This window comes from Alligator mississippiensis, chromosome 3 (assembly GCF_030867095.1).
Source record: "Alligator mississippiensis isolate rAllMis1 chromosome 3, rAllMis1, whole genome shotgun sequence".
In the NCBI taxonomy this organism is placed as follows: domain Eukaryota; kingdom Metazoa; phylum Chordata; order Crocodylia; family Alligatoridae; genus Alligator; species Alligator mississippiensis.
The window spans coordinates 302,476,156-302,502,278 of NC_081826.1; the positions used below are offsets into that span (position 1 = coordinate 302,476,156).

General features: G+C 58.8%; 2 protein-coding genes across 23 annotated transcripts; one reads left to right on the forward strand and one right to left on the reverse strand.

Moving 5' to 3' along the window:
- Positions 1–680: 680 nt before the first annotated feature.
- LOC106738591 (major histocompatibility complex class I-related gene protein) lies at positions 681–8,112 on the reverse strand. 10 transcript variants are annotated; one of them, XR_009461201.1, is made up of 9 exons: positions 7,956–8,112; positions 6,121–6,426; positions 4,894–5,157; positions 3,063–3,335; positions 2,319–2,609; positions 2,034–2,121; positions 1,476–1,568; positions 1,063–1,182; positions 681–903 (listed from the first exon to the last, which is right to left on the reverse strand). XR_009461201.1 is itself a non-coding variant. In XM_059725386.1 (8 exons), the coding sequence occupies exons 1-7, from the start codon at positions 8,104–8,106 to the stop codon at positions 1,562–1,564; spliced, it is 1,380 nt and encodes a 459-aa protein (XP_059581369.1). In that variant the 5' UTR covers positions 8,107–8,112; the 3' UTR covers positions 681–903; positions 1,530–1,561. The 10 variants fall into 10 exon arrangements, 7 of the variants coding, with proteins under 7 accessions (XP_059581369.1, XP_059581368.1, XP_059581367.1 ...); XR_009461202.1 differs by lacking the exon at positions 1,063–1,182; XR_009461200.1 differs by having other exon boundaries at positions 681–1,182.
- LOC109280186 (major histocompatibility complex class I-related gene protein-like) lies at positions 7,317–25,855 on the forward strand. 13 transcript variants are annotated; one of them, XR_009461209.1, is made up of 10 exons: positions 7,317–7,467; positions 9,385–9,620; positions 9,937–10,007; positions 10,857–11,120; positions 11,525–11,718; positions 12,684–14,621; positions 14,820–14,915; positions 15,350–15,608; positions 15,700–15,738; positions 23,056–25,855. XR_009461209.1 is itself a non-coding variant. In XM_059725393.1 (4 exons), exons 3-4 carry the CDS (start codon positions 10,928–10,930, stop codon positions 13,175–13,177), a joined length of 687 nt encoding a protein of 228 aa, XP_059581376.1. In that variant the 5' UTR covers positions 8,640–9,620; positions 9,937–10,007; positions 10,857–10,927; the 3' UTR covers positions 13,178–13,706. The 13 variants fall into 13 exon arrangements, 1 of the variants encoding a protein (XP_059581376.1); XR_009461211.1 differs by lacking the exon at positions 7,317–7,467 and adding an exon at positions 7,539–7,825; XR_009461210.1 differs by lacking the exon at positions 7,317–7,467 and adding an exon at positions 8,429–8,516.
- The last annotated feature ends 268 nt before the right edge of the window (positions 25,856–26,123 follow it).

Consider the following 26,123-nt stretch of genomic DNA (forward strand, 5'->3'; position numbering starts at 1 on the left):
CACGGCCCCCCTCCACACTCCTTGACTAGTCCAGGACTGAAGACCCACGCGGTGAGTGTCTGTGGCTCTCGCTGGGGCTCTGGGGTCCGCTCCATTGCCTACGGGACCCCCTGCTCTCACCCCCCGGCCCCCCAGTGCCCAGAGAGCCCAGGTGTGCGGCCCCCAGCCCCATGATCTCACCCCAGCCCCTCCCCTCCCAGAGAGCCCAGGCGTCCGGGCTCCTAAGGCACCGCTTGCCCCGTCCCCTTTCCTGGGACCCTGGAGAACCAGGCTCTCCCCCCGGGGTCCTTCCTCCACATTTCCCATGACACAGACTCCTTCCCCGAACTTCTACCAAGAGTACAGGTCATGTCACATCCCCACCCCCTCCTAACACACACATACACACACGTCTTCCCCTTGTACTGCACAAGTGCAGGAGCTTTACATTTGCTGCATGAAGCCCCTGCCTGCAGCACTGGATGGAGTTGCATGCTGCCGCAATCCCTCACGCCCCAAAAAAGCCTCACACCCACATCCTGTCCCCACAACCTTCCCTCATTTCATACCCTATCTCCCCCACAGCCACACCCCACCACACACACACACACCCAACCGCACCCCACACACAATATACAAAAGACTATTTTTGACTGATTATGCAGTCATCTCTATGTACAGTATTCAAGCACAAATAATAATACAATTAAAACAATTATTTAACAATTTCTTTGCCTCCATTTTTCTGAGCAGAGATCAGGTCACCTTACCCCCAGACATGCTCGGCCTCATAGCAGCCTGGATTGGGGTGACCTGGGCTCCTAGGGCTGGCTCAGAGAGAGGAGGCATCTCCTTTGGGGGGTCCCTCAGGACAGAGCCCCTTGCACTTAGTTTTGCTTCAGGTGCTGAAGTAGACATTGCTCCCTGTGCAGGGAGGAAGGACAGGAGTTAGTGGGGTGTCTCCGGCCCCATGAGATCCTCCAGCCCCATCCTGCACCTCTGGAGGGTGCAGGACCCTGGGCTCAGGAGAGCCAGGTGGGCACAAACTGCTGCCAGCTCAGCCAGGGGGGTCTTTGCGCTCACCCTGTCCTGCAGCCAGCAGGGACCAGGCACTGGCCATGTCATGGGGCTGGTAGCTGCACCTCTGAGCTGGCCCCTGCCCCTGCCCCTTGCCCAGGGCTCGCACCGAGGGGGTGGGATTGCCTGCAGCCCAACGACCGAACACCCAGTGAGACTTGCTGGCTCCACAGGAGGGAGGTGACACCTGACCCCAGCCCAGGAAACAGCCCTGCCCCAGCGCACAGGAGATGGGGCAGGGGTGAGGTAGCCCCCACAGGGCAGGGGTCCACATACTAAAAGCAGCCTCCAAGCACGAGGTGCAGGAAACGTCCCCACCCCCAGAAGCCACCGAGCTCCCGGCTGGGCCAGCACACATCAGGACTGCCCTGCCTTAGGCAGCTTCCTGCGCCCAGCCCACAGCCCCCCACTTTACCCACCGCCCCAGGCCCCAGTGCCTGCCCCTGGGTCAGGTGCATCACAGTGACGCTCACGGGAGCTCTCCGAGGATTCACTCTCCCAGGCTTCACGAGCTGAGAGTGAAGGAAGAGGGGGTCAGTACTCCCTGAGCATACGGACTGGTTCCCCCGGCGCAATGCCCCCCATACCCCGCACCAGCCCCTGCCAACAAGACCTGCAGACGCCAGGGTGATGGGAGCGCTTGTGACTCCCCAGACCGGAGCGAGGCTCAGGGCTCTGCCCAACCCCCCGGCAGCACCCAGCATGGGAGAGGGTGATGGGCTGTGGGGCACGGTCCATGTGGAGCCAAGAGCAGCCCTTGGGCTCCAGCAAGGCAAAGACACGGTGCTATGAAGCTATGAATCTATGCTGGGCTGGGGTCTGGCGGCTGCCACTCAGGGGCACATCATCTGGGGAGCCCAGGGCAGACCGAATCCCGTCCCCCCCGGTCCCAGGCACGGTGGTGATGAGCCCTCCCTGCATTCCCCGCCCCAAGGCCTGGGTATGGCCTGGCCCCAAAGACTTCTCCTGGCACTTACTCAGGAAAGTACAAGTGACAGACAATGATCCCAATGGCCACTGCAACAAAACCGATAACAATGCCCACAATTGGTATCAAGTCGGACTCTGGAAGAAGGAAGGGACCTTTGAGCAAGGGGAACCTGCTACCTGCCCCCAACGCTTCACGTACCCAGTGCCTCCTCCCCATTGATGACCCCTACATCCTCCCACCCCCGAGTGCCTTCCCCACTTAGCGGGATCAGGTACCCCTTCCCTCCCCGAGCACTACGTTTCTTCCCCCTCCCCGTGCGGGGGTCACTCACTCGTCCTGCCCTTGTCCCAGGACTCTCTCAGGGCTGCCCCCAGGCTCTCGTGCTCCACGCTGCAGACATAATTGTGGTTTCTGCTGGGGTCTATCTCAATGGTGGCCCAGGTCTGGTAGGTCCCGTCTCCGCTGGGAAAAACCTCAGAGCGGGTTGTCTCCTGGGGCTGCGCCTCCCCGTTCTTCACCCAAACGACAGCCACGTCCTTGGGGTAGAAGCCGTGGACCCGGCAGGACAGGGTGGTGCGTCCACCCTGGGATGGCCCGTCGCTCACCTGTGCCATGGGACGCTCTGGGAGGGAGGAGACACCCGTTAGAGTGACCGTCCCTGCGGGACCCCCAGCACCGTGGCCAGGAGCCAGGCTGGGCCCTGCACTGGGCCACACAACCTGGCTCCAGCGCCCATTTCAGGCAGGGACAGATGGTGTCGGGACAGGAGCACAGGGATGGGAGACACAGCTGTGGTGGGCTTGGGGCTGCAGGAACGGGGTCCCATTCAGCTGATCCCTGGTTCTCAGACACGTGTCCAGGGCACGGACACCCCGTGGGCTCTGCCCAGCTGGGAGTCCTGACCAGGGCAGGGACAGGGGCATTGGGTCCCACAACAGCGCTGGCATCTTGCCCTCCTGCAGGACCGAGATGCAGCGCTAACCACCCCAGACACAGGGAGATGGGGCAGGCATTGCCCGGGGAGGAAGGGGGTGCCCCGGTCAGTGCTGCCCTGGGCAGTGACGCCAGGACTCACTGCGCTGCAGCACTGCCTCCCCGCACTGCAGGTACTTCCACAGCCACTCGATGCAGGTCTCCTCCAGGTAGGCACTGGTAATCTGAAGAAAGGCCTTATCCTCATTCCAGCTGCGCTGGGTAACCTGAGCCTGTGTTGTTTCTGCTACCCAGGTGCGCGTTCCCAGGTCATAGCTGATGAAGTCTCCCCCATCATAGCCCAACTGCATGTAGCCTCCAGTGCTGTTGTCTTCACGGAGCTTGCAGCCGTACATGAGCTGCAGAGTGTGAGACTCTGAAACACAGATCCAGGTCCTGGGTCAGGGTCACAGCCCAGGGAGCAGGGGCAGAGCCCACCCCAGGGGGCAGGGGCAGCATTGGGACTTCTGGGGGGCTACGTTCATATTGAACGAGACTCAACTATGGCTCCCATGAACCCTGGGAATGCAGGAGGCCAGGCCTGGGGATGGGAATGGCCCCTGGAATGGGAAGGGCAAGGTTGGGGGAGGAAGGGGCAGGTGAAACCAGCAGACACGAGTCCAGCCTGGAAAGCAGAGCGGTGCTTCAGGGGCTCTCAGCAGGAGCAGAGTCGGAGCTGCAGAGGCCCGGGGCAGGGAGCAGCAGGCACGGTGGGAAGGGGGTTGGATCAGTGCAGGAGGGAGCCTGGGAACAGTAGCTGCCACCCTTGCCCTCGCTGATGGCATGAGTCGTGTGAGTTCCTTGTGCCCCAGCCCAGGAGATCCAGCTGCACAGGGCTGGTGACACAGACCCCTGCAGCCAGCTGTCCTGGGCACTGCAGGCCTGCATGGCCCCTGCCCTCTCACACGTCTGTCCTCCCTCCACAGCCCTGGGCCTCCATCCTGCCCACCCCATCAGCCCCTGCACGCAGGAATTGGAGCCTCTCAACCTGTGTCAAAGGGGCCGTCTGGGCTGGGGTCGCTGAGGGGCCTGGAGCCCCTCCCACAGCATGGGGGTCGCAGCGCTCTTCTCACCCCGGTGCCCACTTACACTGCGACAGGGAGAGGCTGGTGTGCAGACGGGTCTGGGGGACCGGCTGGCAGGGGGCTGGGATGGGCTGCCCGCACGGGGTGTTGCACACGCCTTCCCCCACTCTGCTGCATGTGTGAGCTGGCGGCACGGCCCTGGCGGCACGTGGCAGGGCAGCGACAGCCCCTGTCTGACCCATCTCAGGAAGGCAGAGCAGGGTCTGGAGGCCAGAAGGGCCAACCTCAAACACACATCACCTGTGAGTGATACCAAGGTGCTAGGGCAGGGCTCAAGGAGCTGCTTGCAACCAGAGGGCACGAGCTGGGGGAATGTGTGCTGGCCCATGGCAGTAAAGAGGACAGCCGTTCCCACCGCTATCGGGCACATGGGGTTTCCCTGCATGCATCAGCCTGGGGGCTCCAGCCTGGGGACAAGGGCTGGGCTCCTGTTGCAGGATCCAGACAGCTGGGGGATATGGGGGGGAGCTCTGTGAGGCATCGACCTGCTGGGTCAGGGAAGCACCGGAGCCTCAGTCTGCTGGGCACAGGCCAGGGGATGCCGCTGACACCAGGTTCACAGGAGGGGGAGAGGGCTCCCTCTGCAGCCCCCTGACCTCTTGGCTGGAGACTGAGCAGGCGCCTGCACCCCAGCCCCGGGCCCTGCCTAGCCCCTGGGCGAAGCAACTGCAGGGAGGAGCTGGCAGGGACACAGAGACCGGGCATGAGACAACGTGACGCCCTCTCGTCTCCCCGCCCCAAGCTGCAGATGGGCAGGTCCCCCCTCCCCCCGCCCCATGCTCTCCTCAGTCACTCGCAGTGCCAGGGTCCCCCACGGCCTCCTGCTCACACCTGCCTGCTCACACTCACCCCCGGTCTGGTTGTAGCGATGCTGCAGCGTGACCAGGTTCCGTTTAAATCCATCCTGCCAGCTCCGCAAGGACATGGTTTCCCCCTTCCAGAAGTCTGGCTCGATGGCCCCTAGTACCCAGTCCGCGCGTGGCTCCTGTCTCTGTGTCTCGCTGTCATAGTGCAGAATTTGCTGGTCATCCACGTAGCTCACAGCAGTGAAGGCGGGCACGTCCGGGCCAGGGTCTGACACCCCCGTGTAGAGATGCTGGTAGGAGTGGAAGCCTGCGGGAGTGACGGTCAGCACTAGCAGGGCAGATGACAGTGCCACAGTGCCCAGTGCCACTTCCCGGAGGGGCCGCAGAGGACAGACACGGGCCTGTGTGAGGCTGAAGTGGGGGCACAGAGTGAGGGAGCGGTGGGTCCCAGAGGAGAGGGCAGAGCCGCCTGGGTGAAGGGCAGGGGCCGGGGAGGAGGGACAGGACCGACCCCGCAGGACACAGGCCCGGCCTGGAGGGGCCACACGGCATGTCCCACTGCCCAGTCGTGCTGCCCCGCACCCTCCGTCCCAGGCACGGGCCCTGCACAGCCCAGGCACTTGGCTCACCCTGCTCTGGCGGAGCCCAACTCAGGGCCTGGGCCCTGCAGCAAGAGCCTGAGCTCAGCCCCAATCAGGCCTTGGTCCTCCTGTGCGGTCGGGGTCTGGGGCTGGAGGGACGCTGCAGAGCAGATGAGGGTCCAGCTGGACAAGCAGCTTCTCTTTGGTGTGCACCTATTCACCTTCCCTGTCAGAGGCAGCAGGCCCCCTCTTCCTGGCCACCAGCAGCTCCCCAGGCAGCAGCAGCCCAGCCAGGAACGGCCGCGCTGGGAGAGGGGAGGTGCTGGGGGCCCGTCCGTGGATTCATCTTGTGAACCGACAGGGAGTGGCAGAGGGAGTGGGGGTCCTGCTTGGCTCTGTGGGGCTCACCTGCCCCAACCTGACCTGATCCCTCCCCTCTCCATCCCAGATGCAGTGGCCCTGCATAGCCCCATGGGGACTGGGGTCACTCCTGGCTGAGCTCCTGGCAGCTGGTCCCACTATCAGGGAATTTAGGGGAACCCCGCAGCCCAGGCTCCCCATGTGGAGCAGAGCAGGATCCTGCAGCCTGGTATAGCAGCGAGGCTGCCTCCCGCCCAGCTACACCCGCACTCCCTACATCGGCACCCAGCTGTCCTACCCCCAGCCCAGCTACAGGCACTGCTACTCACTGGCGCTGGTTCCTGGCACAGCTGCAGTGCCCACGAGCAGCAACAGGAGCAGCAGCCGGGAGCCTGGCACCACCTTCACAGAAGCTCCCTGTGGCGCTTGCAGCCGCAATGTCCGTGCGCAGCAGCCCATCCCGTGCAGCGACAGGTGCACCAGGATGCAGTGCCTCTCGCAGGGAGCTGTAGGGTCACTGCACGGTGCGAGTAGAGATGGGGCCGTGTGAGTTGGGCTCAGGCCCCAAGATTCCCACTGTGGTGTGGTCCCGGCCATCTGCTGCGGGGAATGGAGCTGAAGTTGGTTCCCTGCTCCTTAATTTACACCCAAAAAATGCTTATTAGGAATGAATTCACATTCTACAGAGAGAATATTTCATTAGCTATGCATATTTACTAATTAATGTGTAAAATAATATGCTGCATCAAGTACAGTGCCCTAAATGCTTATCTTGCAATGGATGCTTATCTTGCTAGGATCCTTTGACCTCAGCTGACTTCCTGGCCCTTGTGCAGATGGTTGGACCTGATGATCTTACGAGGTCCCTTCCAGACCTAGTGTCTATGATTCTACACGTGAAGATCAGACAAAGATGGGAGTATGGGCGAAAATACTGCTTGGGGCACCCCAAACTTCTTGGCATTGCCACCAGGGAGCTGGTCTGAAGACCCCCGAGTGCAGCCCTGCCCAGCCCAAAGCATGGCTTGGCCCTGCCAGGCTCCCACCCAATGCCGCCCCCCAAGTATAAAGGCTCAAATAAGGAACTGGCCTTGGGCTGGGATTATGGCCGGAAATCCTTCTTGGGCCACCCCACACAAGGCCCCTGTGGCACTGGGGGACTCTCCTGGACTCCTCTGCCCAGTCTTGCCCAGCACAAAGAGCAGTTTGGCAGTGCCACACAGGGTGTGGTGTTTTCTTTCTGCTGAGGAAGGACCAGGAGCATCTACAGTGCTGACACAGGCTGCTCAGTGGCCCGCCTTAGAGGACGTGCCGTGTGGCTACAACACGGCAGTGGTAAGTGGTGCTCCTGTCCACGCTGGGGTTTAAGATGCACGTGATGCTTTCTCTGGTCTGAAAACTCTGGGCTGGTTGCAGTTTTCAGCAGAGCTACCTGGGCTCTCCATTGTGCAACATGCTGCCCTCTGTGGAGCCTATCCACTGGATCCACCCACTGTTTCACTGGCTGTCTTAACTACCTTATGGCATGGATCACTTGAAGTGCACGTTTTCTAGTCTAAATACCACTTAGATGATGTCAGCAATCTACCACACCCGTGTTGGTTGAAAGATGAAGCTACCAGGGGTACATTGACAGAGCTTTTGAGGGCTGAAACCAATACAGCTGCTTCCAGCTGGTAAATCCGTTGTGATGGAAGGGGCGTTGGGGGGCAGATCAACACCCCCGCGATGGGGGAGGGAGCAGGGGCAGGCACTGCCAAGCCGGGACGTGGGGGGCGTGGGACGTACCCGTGGCTCGTGGGAGTGCGCAGCTCCTGCCGCTGTGCGTAGCCCGGGCAGGCGGGCGGGGGGGGCACGTGCCCCCGGCTCTGCGGGGTGCTGCAGCTGCGGCTGGAGCCGGGGCTGATCTCGGCGGGGGCTGGGCTCGGCACTGGGAGGGGTGCAGCCCCGAAATTTCTCTGCAGCTCTGCTTCCAGCCTCGCACTCAACGGCCAGCCTCCCCCCACCGCCGGGAAGAGCAGCGGCTGCTGAGGGGTGGGAGTAGGGGGGCTGGGGGCCCGGGTTCTCGGGAGGGGAGGGGTCTGGGGGCCGGACCCCTGAGTTGTCTGGGAGGAGGGGCGGGGGAGCAGACCCTGGAGCCCGAGGACGACTTGCAGGCACTCACCGCGCAGGTCTCTGGTCTTGGAGTAGTGAGCTGTGTGCCCGGGTCCGCAGGGGGAAAGACTTTCCTTCCAGCGGCTAGTACAGCGCCGAGCTTCACTGCGCCTGCCCCGCCCTGCCTTGCCCTGCACTTTGGCCCCGCAGCCCTCGGGCATCAAGGGCTGTAGGCTAAGAGAAACCTAGCTGGTTGCTGGCAGGCTGGTTGCGTCGGAGAAAGCCGGGTAGCCAGCCAGCTAGGGGTGCGAGGCGATGGGGGTTTTCTCCGCCGGCCTCTGCCTCGCCGTGAACATGCAAAGCGGAGTCGGGGCCATGCAGCCCCGTCCTGCTCCCCGACCTGTTGGAGGATTGGAAGACGCTGCAGCGGGCCCCGCTCGCACCCGGCGCGGGGGCTGTGCCGCTGGCCGGGCCGGGCCGGGCCGGGTGCCCCAGCGGGGCTCGGAGCTGGCTGAAGCTGGGAGCCCGGACGCTTGGGTCCCCCTCCCCGCGGCCTCCTGGTGTCCCTCACTCGTGACCCGCAGCCCCTGCAAAGCAGCCTGGGCATGAGGCTGGACATGATGCTTGGGCGGTGAGTCTGGGGCTACCCAAGAAAAGTTTCCACCCCCAATTCGTCTAAATCTGGCCCCGCTTTGTTTTCATCGTTCCCGGGCCCACAGGGTGATGAACTATGGAAACCACCGGGGGAATAACAATGGGAGGAAATGTTCACAGGCAAAGAGAAGTGGCTGACGCCCTTGTATCCATCATGTCAGCAGTGCAAACTTCATTGAACAAAGACATCCCTGTTAGCGGCTGTGACAGGAGCAGTCTTGTTGCTCGTAAATTGGGGAATCTGGGTGACGCTGGCGACTTGTAGGGGGGGTGCGTGTGGGTGCACGTGCACCCCCTGTACAAAGGAAGGCAGTTTTCTGTCAGCAATTGATCTTTACAGAAATCAAACTATTTCACAAGTCCAAGTCTACTTCATGGTTTGTTTTTTAATTGGGAAAAGTTAAAATATTGTTTTGAACTGCTGATGCTGAAACCTCTCCATCATGTAGAAACATTTGGCTTTGATAATGTTGTTATGTATGATTCATTTCATTTGGACTTTTACAATCTGTTAATGGGACACTATATATAAGTTTATTGTCTTTTGGCTGGCTTTGATGAAACTTGCAGAAATGGTGGCCTCTGCTGAGAGCGTGATGTGTGCCAAGCTTCAAGGTAATAGATTCAGGGGTTTCTGGAAAACTGCACCTCAAAGTCCTGAAAGCAGAACTTGTGTCATGCATGTGTGTTATGCCTTTGGGGGGGGGGGGTGAAAACTGCAGAAATGGGAGCTCTTACTGAGGCCACAAAGTATGCCAAGCCTCAAGGAGATAGGTATAGGGGATTCTGGGAAACTGCACCCCACATTTCTGAAAGCAAATCTCATATCACATGTTTGTGTTAAGCCACAGCAGGGTGAAAACTGCAGGGATGGTAGCCCTTGCTGAGGCCACAAAGCCTGCCAAGTTTCAAGGAGATACGTGCAAGGGTTTCTGGGAAACTGCACCTCAAGCTGCAGACAAGCAGAACTCGTGCCATGGGTGACCCTGCGTGTGTTGAGGCGCAGTGGGGTGGCAGCTGCACGGATGGTGGCCCCTGCTGAGGCCACGACGCCTGCCAGCTGTGGAGGAGATCGGTGCAGGTGGGCTGTGGGCTGGGTTCTGGGGCCTGCACCTCTGGCTGCTGACAGACAAAACTCGTGACATGGGTGCTTGTGCGACTGTGTCTGTCTTGGGGTATTGTGTGTGGGGGGGGGGAACTACTGCAGGCCTGGTTGCTAGGCTGCTGTGTTACCAGTTACCAATCAGTCATGATTCACTCGGGGACCAGCTCAGTACACAAGACCTAGCTACTACATACCGAGTTAGGGCAGCTCCCCGGTGGCATCGACAGGCAGTTTGGAGTATCCCAAGAAATGTGTTGCCCCATAGTCCCATCCTCATCTGATCTTCCTTTAGGGCGCTGTGCTTGATGCTGCTGCTCCTGCTGCTGCTCGTGGGCACCGCGGCCGACCCAGGAACCAGCGCCAGTGAGTAGCCGAACCGGGGGTGGGACAGAGATGAGTCCTGATGCAGAGTCCTGCTCCCTCCATGTGCGGGGTCCAGGCTGCGGGGTCCCACTAAGCTCCCAGCACTGAGACCTGCCAGCGGGGGCTCGGCAAGCAGCAACCCTGGTCCCCATGGAGCCATTCAGGGCCACTGCATCTGGTCTGGAGCAGGCGGGGGTCAGGTCAGGTCAGGTTGGGGCAGGCGGACCCCACAGAGCCATGCAGGATCCCCCTACCCCCCACCCCTCCAGCACTCCCTGTCGGGTCAGGAGATGAATCCACAGACGGGCACCCAGCGCCTCCCCTCTCCCAGCGCGGCCGTTCCTGCGCTGCCTCTAATGGGGAAGGCAGGTGGGTGCAAACCAAGGACAACCGGCTTGTCCAGCCGGACCCTCATCTGCTCTGCAGGGTCCCTCCGGCCCCAGCCCCAACCGCACAGCAGGACCGAGACCTGAGAGGGGCTGAGCCCAGGCCCCGACACGGGCACACAAGAGCTCCCCAGGAGCAGGGTGGACTGAGTGCCTGGGCTGTGCAGGGCCGTGCCTGGGACGGGGGGTGAGGGGCAGCACAACTGGGCTGTGGGACATGGTGTGTGGCCCCTCCAGGCCAGGCCTGTGCCCTTCTGGGTCATCCCGTCCCTCCTCCCTGGCCTCTGCCCCTCACCCAGCCGGCTCTGCCCTGTCCTGTTGGCCCCACAGGTCCCTCACTCTGCACCTCTGCTCCAGCCTGGCGCAGCCCCATGTTCATCCTCTGTGGACCCTCCGGGAGGGGGCAGTGAGTACTGGGGGCACTGGTATCTGCCCCACTAGTGCTGACCCGTCACTCCCGCAGGCTCCCACTCCTACCAGCATTTCTACACGGGGGTGTCGGATCCCAGCTGAGACGTGCCCGCCTTCACTGCCATGAGCTACGTAGACAACCAGCCAATTCTGCACTATGACAGTGATACACGGAGACAGGAGCCGTGTGGGGACTGGGTGCAGGGGGCCGTTGGACCAGGCTTCTGGGACCGGGAAATCAGGTCCTTGCGGGTCTGGCAGGATGGATTTAAACGGAACCTGCTCACACTGCAGCATCGCTACAACCAGACCGGGGGTGAGTGTGAGCAGGCAGGTGTGGGCAGGAGGCTGTGGGTCTTCGGGGCCTGGCTGACTGATGAGGACATCAGGGAGGCACCTGCCCATCAGCAGCTCAGGGTGGGGAGCCGGGAGGGCATCACATCATCTCGTGTCTGGTCCATGTGTCCCTGCTGTCAGCTCCTCCCTGCAGTCGCCTCGGGCAGGGGCTGGGGCTGGTGCAGGAGCTGGGGCCATGCACCTGCTCAGTCTCCAGCCAAGAGGTCAGGGGGCTGCGGGGGCAGCACTCCCCCCACCCCGTGCATGTGCTGCAAGCAGCATCCCCTGTCCTGTGCCCAGCAGACTGAGGCTCTGGTGATTCCCTGCCCCGGCAGGTCAGTGCCTCGGCACCTGTTACACAGACCCCACTCCCCTCCCACCCAGGCTGTCTGACTCCTGCAGCAGAAGCCCAGCCCTTGTCCAGGCCGATGAACGGAGGGAAACCTTGTGAGCCCGATAGCGGTGGGAATGACTGTTCTCTGTCCTGCCATGAGTCAGTGCACAGCTCCCCAGCTCGCGCCCTGTCCTGTTGCCTGAGCTCCCCGAGCCCTGCCCCAGCACGTCGGTGTCACTGACAGGTGAGCTGTGGTTGGTGCTGGCAGCCTCCAAACCCACTCTGCCTTCCTGAGATGGGTCAGCCAGGGGCTGTCGCTGCCCTGCCACGTGCTGGCAGCTCCGACATGCAGCAGGGAGGGGAGAGGCATGTGTGCCCCATGAGTGAGCCCACCACAGCCCCCTGTGAGCCGGTCCCCCAGACCCGTCTACACACCAGCCTGTCCCTGTCGCAGTGTAAGTGCACTGGGGTGAGAAGAGCGCTGCGACCCCCGTGCTGCGGGAGGGGCTCCAGGCCCCTCGGTCACCCAGACCCCGATGGCCCCTCTGACCCAGGCCAAGTGGTCTGAGTCCTGCATGCAGGGACTGACAGGGTGGGAAGGACAGAGGACCAGGGCTGTGGAGGGAGGACAGACATGAGAGGGCAGGGGCCATGCAGGCCTGCGGTGCCCAGGACAGCTGGCTGCAGGGCTCTGTGTCACCAGCCCTGTGCAGCTGGATCTCCTGGGCTGGGGCACAAGGAGCTTGCGTGACCGGTGCCGTCAGTAAGGGCAAGGGTTGCAGCTCCCACTCCCGGGGTTCCCGCCTGCACCCCTGCCCAGCCCAACCCCCACCCTGCCTCCTGCTCCTTGTCCCGGGGCCTATTCAGCACTGTCTTCTCTCCTGCTGAGAGCCCCTGAAGCACCGCTCTGCTTTCCAGCCTGGACTTCTCCAAGCAGTTTCACCTGCTCCTTCTTCCCCTGACCTCCCCTTCCCCATCCAGGGGCCATTCCCACCCTCCTCCCCAGCCCGGGGCTCCTGCGTTCCCAGGGTGCGCGGGGACAACAGTTGTGTCCCCTCAGCCTTGTTCTCCATGACTGGAGCCCCCGAGCGGTCCCAATGCTGCCCCTGCCCCCTGGGGTGGGCTCTGCCCCTGCCCAACCTGGCAGCCCAGGATGGCACCTGCTCCCTGGGCTGTGACCCTGACCCGGGACCTGGATCTGTGTTTCAGGGTCTCACACTCTGCAGCTCACGTACGGCTGCGAGCTCCGTGAAGACGGCAGCACTGGAGGCCACATGCAGCTGGGTTATGATGGGGGAGACTTCATCAGCTATGACCTGGGAACGTGCACCTGGGTAGCAGCCCCCACACAGGCCCAGGTCACCCAGCGCAGCTGGAATGAGGAGAAGGCCCTTCTTCAGATTACAAGAGCCTACCTGGAGGAGACCTGCATCGAGTGTCCGTGGCAGAACCTGCCGCACGGGGAGGCAGCGCTGCAGAGCAGTGAGTCCCGGTGTCACTGCCCAGGGCAGCAGTCCACCCCCAAAGGGACACCTGCCTCATCCCCTGTGTCCTGGGTGGTGAGTGCTGTGTCTCAGTCCTGTGGCAGGGAGAAATCCCAGCGCTGCTGTGGGACCTGGTGCCCCTGTCCCTGTGGCAGAAATGCCACCGTCGGTGCCCCTCTCCAGAGATCTGTCTCTGCCAGCGTGACAGGCTGGTGTTGAATCCCTCAGGGAGGGGGATCTTCCTCCCTGCTACATGACAAAAGCCTGGTGCCTGGGAGGCGGATGCTCTGGTCACCTGGGGGGGAGGGAAAAGCCCCGCTCACCGGCCCAGGTAGCCAGGGATGCTTTTTAAATTGGTTGGCTAGTGGCCAGCACTGGCAGCTTCGATTGGACCGGGCTGCTGAGGTCAGAAAGGTTATTTAAAGGCCCAGGCCAGGAAGAAGGCAGCCATTAGCCATGCGGTCATCCAGGCAAATCTGAACCTGGCTCTCTCCTCATCACCACATGCTCCAAGAGTGCCCTGCCTCCAGAGGAAACTCCAACCACCTCTGGACGATGTGAGTGAGTAAGCTACTCGAGATCTGACTAGATATTTAGCTTACAGTAACTCAGATGTGTGTTTAAACGGCTGCCTCAGCCACCCTGGTTTGCTCTATGGGATTCCTCTGACATTCCTCTGATATTGCTCTACCTTTTACCCTGTTTCCGCCCTGCCCCCTGTAATCAATAAAGTTCTCCTTGTGACCGGTGTGGGAGACTTATTGAGGGGTGGGTCTAAATTATGCCAAGGAGGCCCCTTAGGTCTGTGGACTAAGGGAGACTTTCTAATAAGCCCCTGACTTGGGAAAGTGCCCCAAGGGCCGGTATTGGGTCTAGGACCCATTGGACAATCAGGCCTGTGTTCTCCAAGGTGCGCAGAGCCAGAAGTGAGTCCAGAGCCTTGGATGGTGGCAGCGGGACCCCAGGCTAGCGGGTGTGCTCCAGGGAAGGGGTCGGCCGGACAGGAGGCACCCCAGGGAGGCACTCGGAGCCTGGAAGGTGGGCGGGCTCAGGGAGGTGGGCGGCTCCACGCAGGAGCGCCCCCTACTGGCCCGCCACAGTCCCTGCCCTGCAGAGCCCACGGGGTGTCCGTGCCCCGGACATGTGTCTGAGAACCAGAGATCAGCTGTATGGGACCCCGTTCCTGCAGCCCCGAGCCCAGTGCAGCTGTGTCTCCCATCCCTGTGCTCCTGCCCAGCACTGTCTGCCCCTGCCTGAAATGGGCGCTGGAGCCAGGTTGTGTGGCCCAGTGCAGGGCCCAGCCTGGCTCCTGGCCACGGTGCTGGGGGTCCCGCAGGGATGGTCGCTCTAATGGGTGTCTCCTCCCTCCCAGAGCGTCCCATGGCACAGGTGAGCGACAGGCCGTCCCAGGATGGACGCACCACCTTGTCCTGCCGGGTCCACGGCTTCTACCTCAAGGATGTGGCTGTCGTTTGGGTGAAGAACGGGGAGGCGCAGACCTAGGAGACAACCCGCTCGGGGGTTCTTCCCAGCGGAGACGGGACCTTCCAGACCTGGGCCACCATTGAGATCGACACGAGCAGCGACCACAACTATACCTGCAGCATGGTGCACGTGAGCCTGGGGGCAGCCCTGAGTGTGTCCTGGGACAAGAACAGGACAGGTGAGTGACCCCTGCATGGGGAGGGAGACGAAACATGGTGCTCAGGGAGAGCAGGGCTGAGTGACCCCACTAAGTGGGGAAGAAACTGGGGGGTTGGAGGATGCAGGGGGCTCCGATGGGGAGGGGACACTGGGCCTGTGCAGCTTTGGGGGCAGGTCTGAGGGTTCCCCTTGCCCACAGGCCCCTTCCCTCTTCCAGAGTACGACCCAACAATGATTATGGGTATTGTTACCGGTGTTGTTTTGCTGGTCGTGCTGGTCTTTGCTATCTCAGTGGCAGCTGTTACCCTCTGCAGTAAGTGCCGGACGAAGCCCTTAGGGCCAAGCCATGCCCAGTCCTTGGGGCAGGAGGGTAGGGAGGGCTCGTCACCTCTGGAGGGAAGTGGGGAGGGCTCATCACGGCCGTGCCTGGGACCTGGGAGGACAGGTGTTCGTCCGGCTGCTCTGGGCTCCCAGGCCCACGTGCACCCATGACCACAGCAGCCAGACCCCAGCCCAGCGCTGCGAGGCTGCCTTGCTGGGGGTCCCGAAGACTGCTCTTGGCTCCACATGGACCGTGCCCCACAGCCCGTCCCCCTCCCCCATGGGGGTGTCCTGGCCCCACGTCCTGGTCTGACCCCCCGGCTCCGTGCTGCGCAGGCAGCTCCTTTCTGGGCTGTGGCCCCAGGTCGGAGCCGTCCGCGGTCGTGGAAGCAGCTGCAGTTGCTGACCTCTGCCTTCTCGCTGCAGGGAGACAGGCAGCATGAAATAAAGTAATGTCCTACGAACTGCCCACCTACAAAGCAGTGTGCAATGAGTGTGAACCCCCCTCCTGTCTCCACCGCCCCGGTGCCGTGGGCTCTGTGCAGAGCAGCCCCTGGGCAGACGGCCTCATCCAGCCCCAAGCTGCCTCCCTGCGCCTGCCAGGTGGTGCCATGGGCTGGGCAGAGCCCTGGGCCTCGCTCCGGTCTGGGGAGTCACAAGGATGCCCGTCACCTGGCGTCTGCAGGTCTTGCGGGCAGGGGCTGATGGGGGGCATTGCACTGGGGAAACCAGTCCCTGCACTCAGGGAGTACTGACCCATCTTCCTTCTCTCTCAGACTGCGAAGCCCGGGAGAGTGAATCCTCGGGGATCTCCCGTGAGTATCACTGTGATGAACCTGACCCAGGGGTGGGGGGCACTGGGGTAGTGGGTAAAATGGGGGGCTGTGGGCAGGGTCCAGGAAGTTGCCTCAAGGCAAGGCAGTCCTGCTGGATCTCAGCTCCCTGGGGTTTGAAGGGTGATGAACCAGGTTAGGGAGGGAGCATCGTGGTGCAGGCGCTGTCTGTACCCTCCGTGCCCGGGTGCCAGTGCTGGTCCAGCCAGGAGCTCGGTGGCTCCTGGGGATGAGGGGTTTCCTGCACCTCGTTCTTGGAGGCTGCTTTCAGCTCCTGGACCCTGTCCTGTGGGGGTACCTCACCCCTGCCCCGGCTCCTGTGTGCTGGGGCAGGGCTATTTTCTGGGCTGGGGTCAGGTGTCATCTCCCTCCTGTGGAGCCGGCAAGTCTCACTGGATGTTTGGCCATTGGGCTGCAGGCAATCCCACCACCTCAGGGCGAGCCCTGGGCAAGGGGCAGGGGCAGGGGCCAGCTCAGAGGTGCAGCTACCAGCCCCATGACATGGCCAGTGCCTGGTCCCCACTGGCTGCAGGACAGGGTGAGTGCAAAGACCCTCCTGGCTGAGCTGGCAGCAGTTTGTGCCCACCTGGCTCTCCTGAGCCTGGGATAGGAGGTGCAGGATGGGGCTGGAGGATCTCATGGGGCCGGAGACACCCCACTAACTCCAGTCGTTTCTCCCTGCACAGGGAGCAATGTCTACTTCAGCACCTGAACCAAAACTAAGTGCAAGGGGCTCTGGCCTGAGGGACCCCCCAAAGGAGATGCCTCCCCTCTCTGAGCCAGCCCTGGGAGCCCGGGTCACCCCAATCCAGGCTGCTATGAGGCCGAGCATGTCTGGGTCTGCAGCAGCCCCTCTGCTCCTTGCGGGGAGAGGGGCAGAGTGGGGGTGTCCAGGGAAGGGGCTGCACCCAGAGCACTGCTGGGAGTAGAGTCGGTGCACCGTGGTGGTGAGCTGGGAAGGGGCATCTCGTCCCCTTGGTGCAGGGGCTGGCCCCAGGTCAGTGCCTGCCCCGTGCTGCATCCCTCCAGCTGCTGCATCTCCTGTGTCTTGCTCCCACAGCTGAGCAGAGCCCCGTGGCGCCTGCACCTCGCCCTTAGGGTCCTGTGGAGGCATCCAAGCACTTTTTTGTTTTTGCCTGGAATTTGCACAGACCTCTGCACACACCCTGAAAATACTGCTTTTTGAGGAGAGGTTGCCCTCTTGGACCGGGGAAAAAAAAAGAATCATACACTACAAGTCAAATACTTACTTTACAATTTTAATTTTATTATTATTTTGCTTGCATCCTGTATATAGAGATGACTGCATAATCAGTCAAAAGTAGTCTTACTTTTGTATATTGTGTGTGTGTGTGTGTGTGTGTGTGTAGCTGTGGGGTTAATAGGGTATGAGATAGGCGGAGGTTGTGGGGACAGGATGTGGGTGTGTGGTTTCTGTGGGGCATCAGAGATTGTGGCAGCGTGTGGGGAAATCCTGGCACAGCGCCCGCTGGTGTGTGGGCTTCATGCAGCGCATGTGTAGCTCCTGCACTCATGCAGTACAAGGGGAAGACTGGGGTGCGTGTGTGTGTGTGTGTGCGTGCTTGCTCGCTCACTGGAGAGCCCAGCTAATAATATTAACTGCAGGCAGCCCAGTTTTCAGACCAGAGGAAGAGCCGGGTGCATCTTAAATCCCAGGGTTACCACTGCCGTGCTGTAGGCACACGACACTTCCTCCAAGGTGGGTCGCTGAGCAGCCTGTGTCAGGACTGTAGATGCTCCTGGTCCTTCCTCCACAGAAAGGAAACCCCACACCTTGTTTGGCACGGCCAAACTGCGCTTTGGGCCAGACAAGACTCTGGGCAGTGGTATCCGGAAGAGTCCCCCAGTGCCACAGAGGCACGGTGTAGGGTGGCCCAGGAAGGATGTCCAGCCATGATCCAACCCAAAATCAGTCCCTTAATTGAGCCAATATACTTAGCGCAGTGGGGGGACAGGGGGAAGTGGGGGGGTCTGTTGGGAGCCTGGCACGGCCAAGCCACGTTTTAGGCTGGGGAGGGCTGCGATCAGGGGTTTTCGGGATAGTCCCCCTGTGGCATTGACAGGAAGTTTGGAGTGGCCCCAGAAGTATTTTGCCCCATAATCCCATCCTCATCTGATCTTCATTTAGGGCACTGTACTTGATGCAGGATATTATTTTACGCATTAATTAGTAAATATGCATAGATAATACAATTATCTCTCTGTCGAATGTGTCATCCAGGAATAACAAGCTTTTCTTGGGTGTAGATTAAGGAGTAAGGAAGCAACTTCAGCCAGGTTCCCTGCAGCGGTTGGCTGGGGCTGGGCCGTGGCCCACCCACAGTCTTACAGGACACACACACACACACACACACACAAGTCTTCTGTGACACGCGCACACACACACAAAACCCAGTCTTCCACACCCACACACACACACCAGTCTTCCAGGAGTCACACAGAGGCAAACCCAGTCTTCCAGGACACACACAAACACACCCACAACCCTCTCTTCCAAGACATGCTCACACCAGTCTTCCAGGACACACAGAGACACACACCCCATTCTTCCAGGACATGCACACACACCACTCTTCCTGGCACAAAAGCACACAAATACAACCCTGTCTTCCAGAGCATGCACACATATATCAGTCTTCCATCACACACACATACACAACCCACTATTCCAGGACACATGTACACACACGCTAGGCCTTCTTCCAGGACACACACACACACACACACACACCCCAGTCTTCCAGGACTTACAAAGAATGCAGTCTCTCCGCACATGTGTGCACACACACCGGTCTTCAAGCCAACATCCATGCACACACACACCAGTCTTCCAGGAGACACACAGATGCATAACCCAGTCTTCCAGGACATACACACATAGAATGCATTTTTCCAGCACACACACACATGCACGCACCAGTCTTCCAGGAAACACACACACACAAGCACACCCACAACCCACTCTTCCAAGACACACAAACACCACTCTTCCCAGGCGTGCGCGCACACACACACACACTCAACCCAATCTTCCAGGACATACACACACATAACACAGTCTCTCCGCACACCTCCCCCCTCCCTCAATCTTCCAGGACAACCCCACTCCTCCAAGTCTTCCTGTGGACACACACACACACATATGAATCTTCCAGGAAACACAGAAGCCAGTCTTCCAGGAGACACATGCACACCAGTCTTCAAGGGGTCACCCCCTTACCCACACCCCCACACTCACACCAGTCTTCCAGGAGACACACAGATGCATAACTCAAGTCTTCCAGGACACACACACTATCCCATCTTCCAGGATACCTTCCCCACAGTCTTCCAGGACACACACACACACACAGACACACACGCACACGTCTTTGAGGACACACAAATACCACTCTTCCCAGACACACACAGACATACACATACAACCCAGTCTTCCAGGATGGACAAACACACATGCATACACTAGGCTTGCAGGACACACAAATGTCACTCTTCCAAGGCGCACACACACACACAGACATACAACCCAGTTTTCCAGGGCATGCACACACATAATGTAGTCTTCCAGCATGCACACGCACACACACACACATACATACATACATACATGCATACACACACACACACGCCAGTCTTCCAGTACACCCCCTCAGTCTTCTAGCACATGCATGCATGCGCACACATGCACACGCACCAATCCTCCAGTACACACACACATACACAGAACCCAGTCCTCCAAAACATACACACACACCCTAGTCTTCCAGCACACAAACACAGGCATACACACTCACACAACCCAGTCTTCTAGGACACACACACACAAGCCTTGCACAAAGCAAGACGATCCCCGAGCGAGGCAAAAAAGGGAAAGGGGCCAGGAGGCTTCCCTGGCTGACCAGAGAAATCCAGGGCAGCCTAAGGGCCAAAGGGGAGCACATAAAAAGTGGAAACAGGGTGAGATCACTAAAGATGAATATACCTTCTCTGCTCGTGCTTGTAGGGAGGCAGTTAGGCGGGCCAAAGCTACCATGGAGCTGAGGATGGCAACCCAAGTAAAGGACAACAAGAAATTGTTTTTTAGATATATAGGGAGTAAAAGGAAGGCCCAGGGAGGAATAGGACCCCTGCTAAATGGGCAGAAACAATTGGTGACAGATAGGGGGGACAAGGCTGAACTCCTCAACGAGTTCTTTGCCTCAGTGTTCCTAAGCGAGGGGCACGACAAGTCTCTCACTGGGGTTGTAGAGAGGCAGCAGCAAGGCGCCAGACTGCCATGCGTAGATCCTGAGGTGGTGCAGAGTCACTTGGAAGAACTGGATGCCTTTAAGTCTGCAGGCCCGGATGAGCTCCATCCGAGGGTGCTGAAGGCACTGGCCGACATCATTGCAGAGCCACTGGCGGGAATATTCGAACGCTCGTGGCGCACAGGCCAAGTCCCGGAGGACTGGAAAAGGGCTAACGTGGTCCCCATTTTGAAAAAGGGGAGGAAGGAGGACCCGGGCAACTAGAGGCCAGTCAGTCTCACCTCCATCCTTGGTAAAGTCTTTGAAAAAATTATCAAGGCTCACATTTGTGAGAGCCCGGCAGGGCGGATTATGCTGAGGGGAAACCAGCACGGGTTTGTGGCGGGCAGATCGTGCCTGAACAACCTAGTCTCTTTCTATGACCAGGTTACGAAACGCCTGGACACAGGAGGAGGGGTGGATGTCGTATACTTAGACTTCAGGAAGGCCTTCGATACGGTATCCCACCCCATACTGGTGAACAAATTAAGAGGCTGTGATGTGGATGACTGCACGGTCCGGTGGGTGGCGAATTGGCTAGAGGGTCGCACCCAGAGAGTCGTGGTGGATGGGTCGGTCTCGACCTGGAAGGGTGTGGGCAGTGGGGTCCCGCAGGGCTCGGTCCTTGGACCGATACTCTTTAATGTCTTCATCGGTGACTTGGACGTGGGAGTGAAATGTACTCTGTCCAAGTTTGCAGATGACACAAAGCTATGGGGAGAAGTGGATATGCCAGAGGGCAGGGAACAGCTGCGGGCAGACCTGGATAGGTTGGACAAGTGGGCAGAAAACAACAGGATGCAGTTCAACAAGGAGAAATGCAAAGTGCTGCACCTAGGGAGGAAAAATGTCCAGCACACCTACAGCCTAGGGAATGACCTGCTGGGTGGCACAGAGGTGGAAAGGGATCTCGGAGTCCTAGTGGACTCCGAGATGAACATGAGCCGGCAGTGTGACGAAGCCATCAGAAAAGCTAATGGCACTTTATCGTGCATCAGCAGATGCATGACGAATAGGTCCAAGGAGGTGATACTTCCCCTCTATCGGGCACTGGTCAGACCGCAGTTGGAGTACTGCGTGCAATTCTGGGCGCCACACTTCAAGAGGGATGCGGATAACCTGGAGAGGGTCCAGAGAAGGGCAACTCGTATGGTCAAGGGCCTGCAGACCAAGCCCTACGAGAAGAGACTAGAGAAACTGGATCTTTTCAGCCTCCGCAAGAGAAGGTTGAGAGGCGACCTTGTGGCTGCCTTTAAGTTCATCACGGGGGCACAGAAGCGAATTGGTGAGGTTTTATTCACCAAGGCGCCCCGGGGGTCACAAGAAACAATGGCCACAAGCTAGCAGAGAGCAGATTTAGACTGGACATTAGGAAGAACTTCTTCACAGTTTGAGTGGCCAAGGTCTGGAACGGGCTCCCAAGGGAGGTGGTGCTCTCCCCTACCCTGGGGGTCTTCAAGAGGAGGTTAGATGAGTATCTAGCTGGGGTCATCTAGACCCAGCACTCTTTCCTGCCTATGCAGGGGGTCGGACTCCATGATCTATTGAGGTCCCTTCTGACCCTAATATCTATGAATCTATGAATCTATGAAAGCCAGTCTTCCAGGACACATGGACACACAGACGCACACAACCCTGTCTTTCAGCAGACTCACACTGACACACACAAAGCCTCATCTTCCAGGACACACGCATGCATACACACACACACACACACACACACACACACACACACACACACACACTGCAGGCTTCTAGCACCTGCATGCTTGTGTACACACAGACCCAAACAGACCCACTTACACAGACACAGAGACCCAGGCTTCCCAGACATGCATACATGCACCCACACATGCAGACATACACATGCACACACATGCAGACTGCATGCTTCTCTGATATGCACACACACTTGCACAGGACCCAGGCTTCCAGGACACACACACACACACAACCCATGAGTTCAAGACACACGCACACACATATGCTCCCCTCCCCTCTCACTCCCAGTACCCTGACCTCTGCCTTCTCCCCCCGCCTGCCCTGTGCTCCATGCCCCCCGCCCCTGCCCGGCTCCCATAGGCAGAAGCAGGAGAAGGGCGCTGGGCCTGGCTGCTGTCTCCCCTCCCCCTGCTCAACTTGCTGCAAGTTGAACATCATATTTTTTAACTGAAAGTGGGGAAAAAAAAAATCTGTTGAGGGACTCGCACACTTTGAACGGAAACCAGACACCTCAGGCATTAGGCCCCCATGGCCCCTCCCCCACCCCCATTATCATCTCCCACCCGTCGCCCTTGCACTCGGCTCAGTGTGGGGTCAAGGTATCTTCATCTTTCCACCACGCAACGGGAGCGGTGTTAATTTGCTGACATCATCTACATGGTATTTAAGATAGAAAATATGCACATCAATGTGATCAATGTCACAAGAGAGAACCTAGGATCAACACACCACGAGCCATGCGCTGGAACATCAAATCAACTGAGCGGCTGTGACATAGGTGATTACAGTCAGCTGGGTGGCATGTTGGCTTAAGGGTCACACCCAGCCAGTGATGGTGGACAGGTTGGTATCGACATGGAAAGATGTGGGCAGTGGAGTCCCACAAGGCTCGGTCCTTGGGCCAGTGCTGCTCAATGTCTTCATCAGTGACTTGCATGAGGGCATGGAAAGCACTCTGTCCAAATTTGTAGATGGTACCAAATTATGGGGTAAAGTTAACACACCAGAGGGTAAGGAACGAATCCAGAAGGATCCGGACAGGTTGGAAATGAGGCAGAACAGAATAGGATGCAATTTAATAAGGACAAGTGCAAAGTGCTGCACCTGGGGAGAAGGAATCACCAACACACTTCCAGGCTGGGGGTGACCTTCTCAGCAGCACAGCCATGGAAAGGGATTTCGGAGTCGCTGTTGACTCCAAGATGAACATGAGTCGTCAATGTGATGAAGTGATCAGTAAAGCTAACCGCACTTTATCATGCATTGGCAGGTGCATCATGAACAGGTCCAGGGAAGTGATGCTTCGCCTCTATGTGGCACTGGTCAGGCCGCAGCTGGAGTACTGCATCCAGTTCTGGGCGCTGCAGTTCAAGGGGGATGTGGACAACATGGAGAGGGTGCAGAGAACGGACGCTCGTATGGTTAGGGGCCTGCAGGCAAAGCCCTACGAGGAGCGATTGAGGGCCCTGGATCTCTTCAGCCTCCGCAAGAGAAGGCTGAGAGGTGATCTTGTAGCCACCTACAGATTCATCAGGTGCGGCAGCAAGAGACAGAAGATGCTGTGTTTACCAGGGCACCCCTTGGGGTAACTAGGAACAACGGCCACAAACTGACGGAGAGCAGATTCAGGTCAGACATCAGGAAAAACTTCTTCATGGTCAGGGTGGCCAGAATCTGGAACAGGCTTCCAAGGGAGGTGGTGCTCACCCCATCCTTGGGGGGCTTCAAGAGGAGACTGGACAGGCACCTGGCTGGGGTCATCGGACTCCAGCGCTCTTTCCTGCCCTGGGCAGGGGGTCAGACTCAAAGATCTGCTAAGATCCCTTCCAACCCAAACATCAATGACTCTATGAATAAGATAGTTAACACTGCTGGTGAAACAGTTGGGTGGACCGAGTGGATAGACTCCACAGACGAGAGATGATACACAGAGGAGAGCCCAGCTAGCTCTGGTGACAACTGCAGCCAGCCCAGAGTTTTCAGACCAGAGAAAGTGTCTGGTGCATTAACAAGAAGTTTGGGGTGCCCCAAGAGGTATTTTGCCCCATAATCCCATCCTCCTCTGATCTTCATTTGAGGTATCGTACTTGATGCAGGATAACATTTTACATATTAATTAGTAACTATGCATAGCTAATGACATTCTCTGTAGAACGTGTCACTCATGAATAACAAGTTTGTCTTGGGTCTAAATTAAAGAGTTCATAGATTTATAGATGCTCGGGTCAAAAGGGACCTCAACAGATCATCGAGTCCGACGCCCTGCATAGGCAGGAACGAGTGCTGGGGCCACATGACCCCGGCCAGGTGCATGTCCAGCCTTCTCGTGAGTTGGAGCTGCGTCCAGTACTGGGCGCCGCACTTCACAAGGGATGTGGCCAGCCTGGAGAGGGGTCAGAGGAGGCCACCCGCTTGGTGAGAGGGCAGCAGGACAGGCCCTACGAGGAGAGACTGAGGGACCTGGACCTGTTCAGCCTCCGCAAGAGGAGGCTGAGGGGGGACCTGGTGGCTGCCGACAAGCTCATCAGGAAGATCAACAGCAAATAGGCAGAGCCCTTTTCTCCCCAGCACCACCTGGGGTGACGAGGAACAATGGTCATAAGCTGATATCAGGAGAATAGGTTTAGGTTGGAGATCAGAAGGCAATATTTTACAGTTAGGGTGGCCAAAATCTGGAACCAACTTCCCAGGGAAGTGGTCCTCGCCCCTACCATGGGCATATTCTAGAGGAGGTTGGACGATCACCTGTCTGGGGGCTTGTGAACCCAGCATCCATTCCTGCCTGTGGCAGGGGGTCAGGCTAGATGATCTGTTCAGGTCCTCCTGATCCTAGCTACTATGAAACTATGAAACACGGTGGACCTTTCTTGGAAATGTCTGGGTTTATCTTGGCCTTTTGTCCTTAGAGAAGAGACAATTCAGGGCACACGTGGCTGTTGTAAATGGCACCTTACACAGTGGTGTGCTGGGTGTCTCAGAAAACCATAAGCGCATCAGAGCTGCCCTGGACTGGGTCACGCTCCAGGTCCATCTTGCCATATCTCCTGTGTCACCAAGCAGCAGAGCGGAGGCTGGAGGGAGAACGACCAGGTCTGAGCAGGGTTTTCCCCTCTTCGTCTCTCCCTTGCAGCCTCCAGCACTGCAGGTCTGGGCAGGTCTGATGCAGAGGCCGTGCCCTCACTCCCTGGTCAGTAGTCATTGAGCTACCAGACTTAACATTAGACTTTAAGCCATGGCACTGCATTCATAGATACGTGAACAAGGGCAGCCCGTGCTCTGAAGAGAACTGTCACTGAGCACAGCAACCTGCAACTTCAAGCCCACAACCAAGAACAATAGAAATGTCCGTTAAGCTGAGACAGGGCCCAGCAAGACACAGTGACCACACACACAGTTTTGTCTGATTGGAAATGCTATACAGGAAGCCACAAAGAAAAGAGAAAGCCTCACATAGGTCTCATGTAACCCCAAGGGCAGAGGTGTCCTCACAGCCCGGGGATCAGAGAGTCCTTCTGGGGGTCCATAGGTCCCCCACAGACATCCTCCCTGCCTGGGGTTTTATAGGTGAATCCGCACACTCTTCTCCCCTCTTCTGTGCCCAGACCACAGTCCCATATAGCACGGCCCTCCCCTATAGCAGAGCAGCACTCGCATGCACTCAGCGTCTCTGTCTCTTCTCAGACACTCCAGTCTCACCTCTTACAGCTTCTGCCTTCAAATGGAAATGTAGTTCTCCGCTAACATTTGGTCCCCCAGCCCAAGCCATCTGGGACCCTGCCCTGCTCCCTTAGCTCTGTCTCCAGCACACGCGTGTTTTGATTGTGCCAGGTCTTTGCCACCGACTGATGTCCCTTTTCTCCAAGGACGTGTCCATTCCCCTGGTGAATCTGGCTGCATTCTCAGCTCCCACCACACCTGGGGGCCACGAGCTCCACTCGGTAAAGAGACACTGCGGGGAAAAGAGCTTCCTTGGGTCAGTTTTCAACTTCCAGACTGAGGGTTCATTCGGTGCCCCTCCTTCGTGTCTGGTGAGAGAGAGGCAGTAATAAATCTGTCGCGACTTCCTCTTCCCCCTGCAATACGTTGTGGTTTGTTGGGTCTCCATGGTTGTCAGGACTGAGCTGGGGCAGCAGCTGCCATGGAAAGGGCACCAAGAGCTCATCTGGCCTCTCTCCTAGCCACAGACTTGGTCCACAACAAGAGATCGCCCCACCAAGCCCCATCCCAGACAGTGTCTTATGGGTGTGCATGAGCACAGGTCAGCAGGGCCTCGGGAACTGCGCCCCAGGACACCAAAGGGCTGGGCAGAGGGGACCTCGGGGGCCTTGGAAATGACAT

Bases quoted from the DNA above. Each gene is read 5' to 3' on its own strand.
- LOC109280186 (XM_059725393.1), top strand. From the start codon at position 10,928: ATGAGCTACGTAGACAACCAGCCAATTCTGCACTATGACAGTGATACA. The intron at 11,121-12,683 runs GTGAGTGTGAGC...TCTGTGTTTCAG, and splicing joins TCGCTACAACCAGACCGGGG to GGTCTCACACTCTGCAGCTC.
- LOC106738591 (XM_059725384.1), bottom strand. From the start codon at position 8,106: ATGCCCGAGGGCTGCGGGGCCAAAGTGCAGGGCAAGGCAGGGCGGGGC. The intron at 6,427-7,955 runs GTGAGTGCCTGC...GTGTAAATTAAG, and splicing joins CAAGACCAGAGACCTGCGCG to GAGCAGGGAACCAACTTCAG. The intron at 904-2,033 runs GTAAGTGCCAGG...CTCCCTGCACAG, and splicing joins TGTCACTTGTACTTTCCTGA to GGAGCAATGTCTACTTCAGC.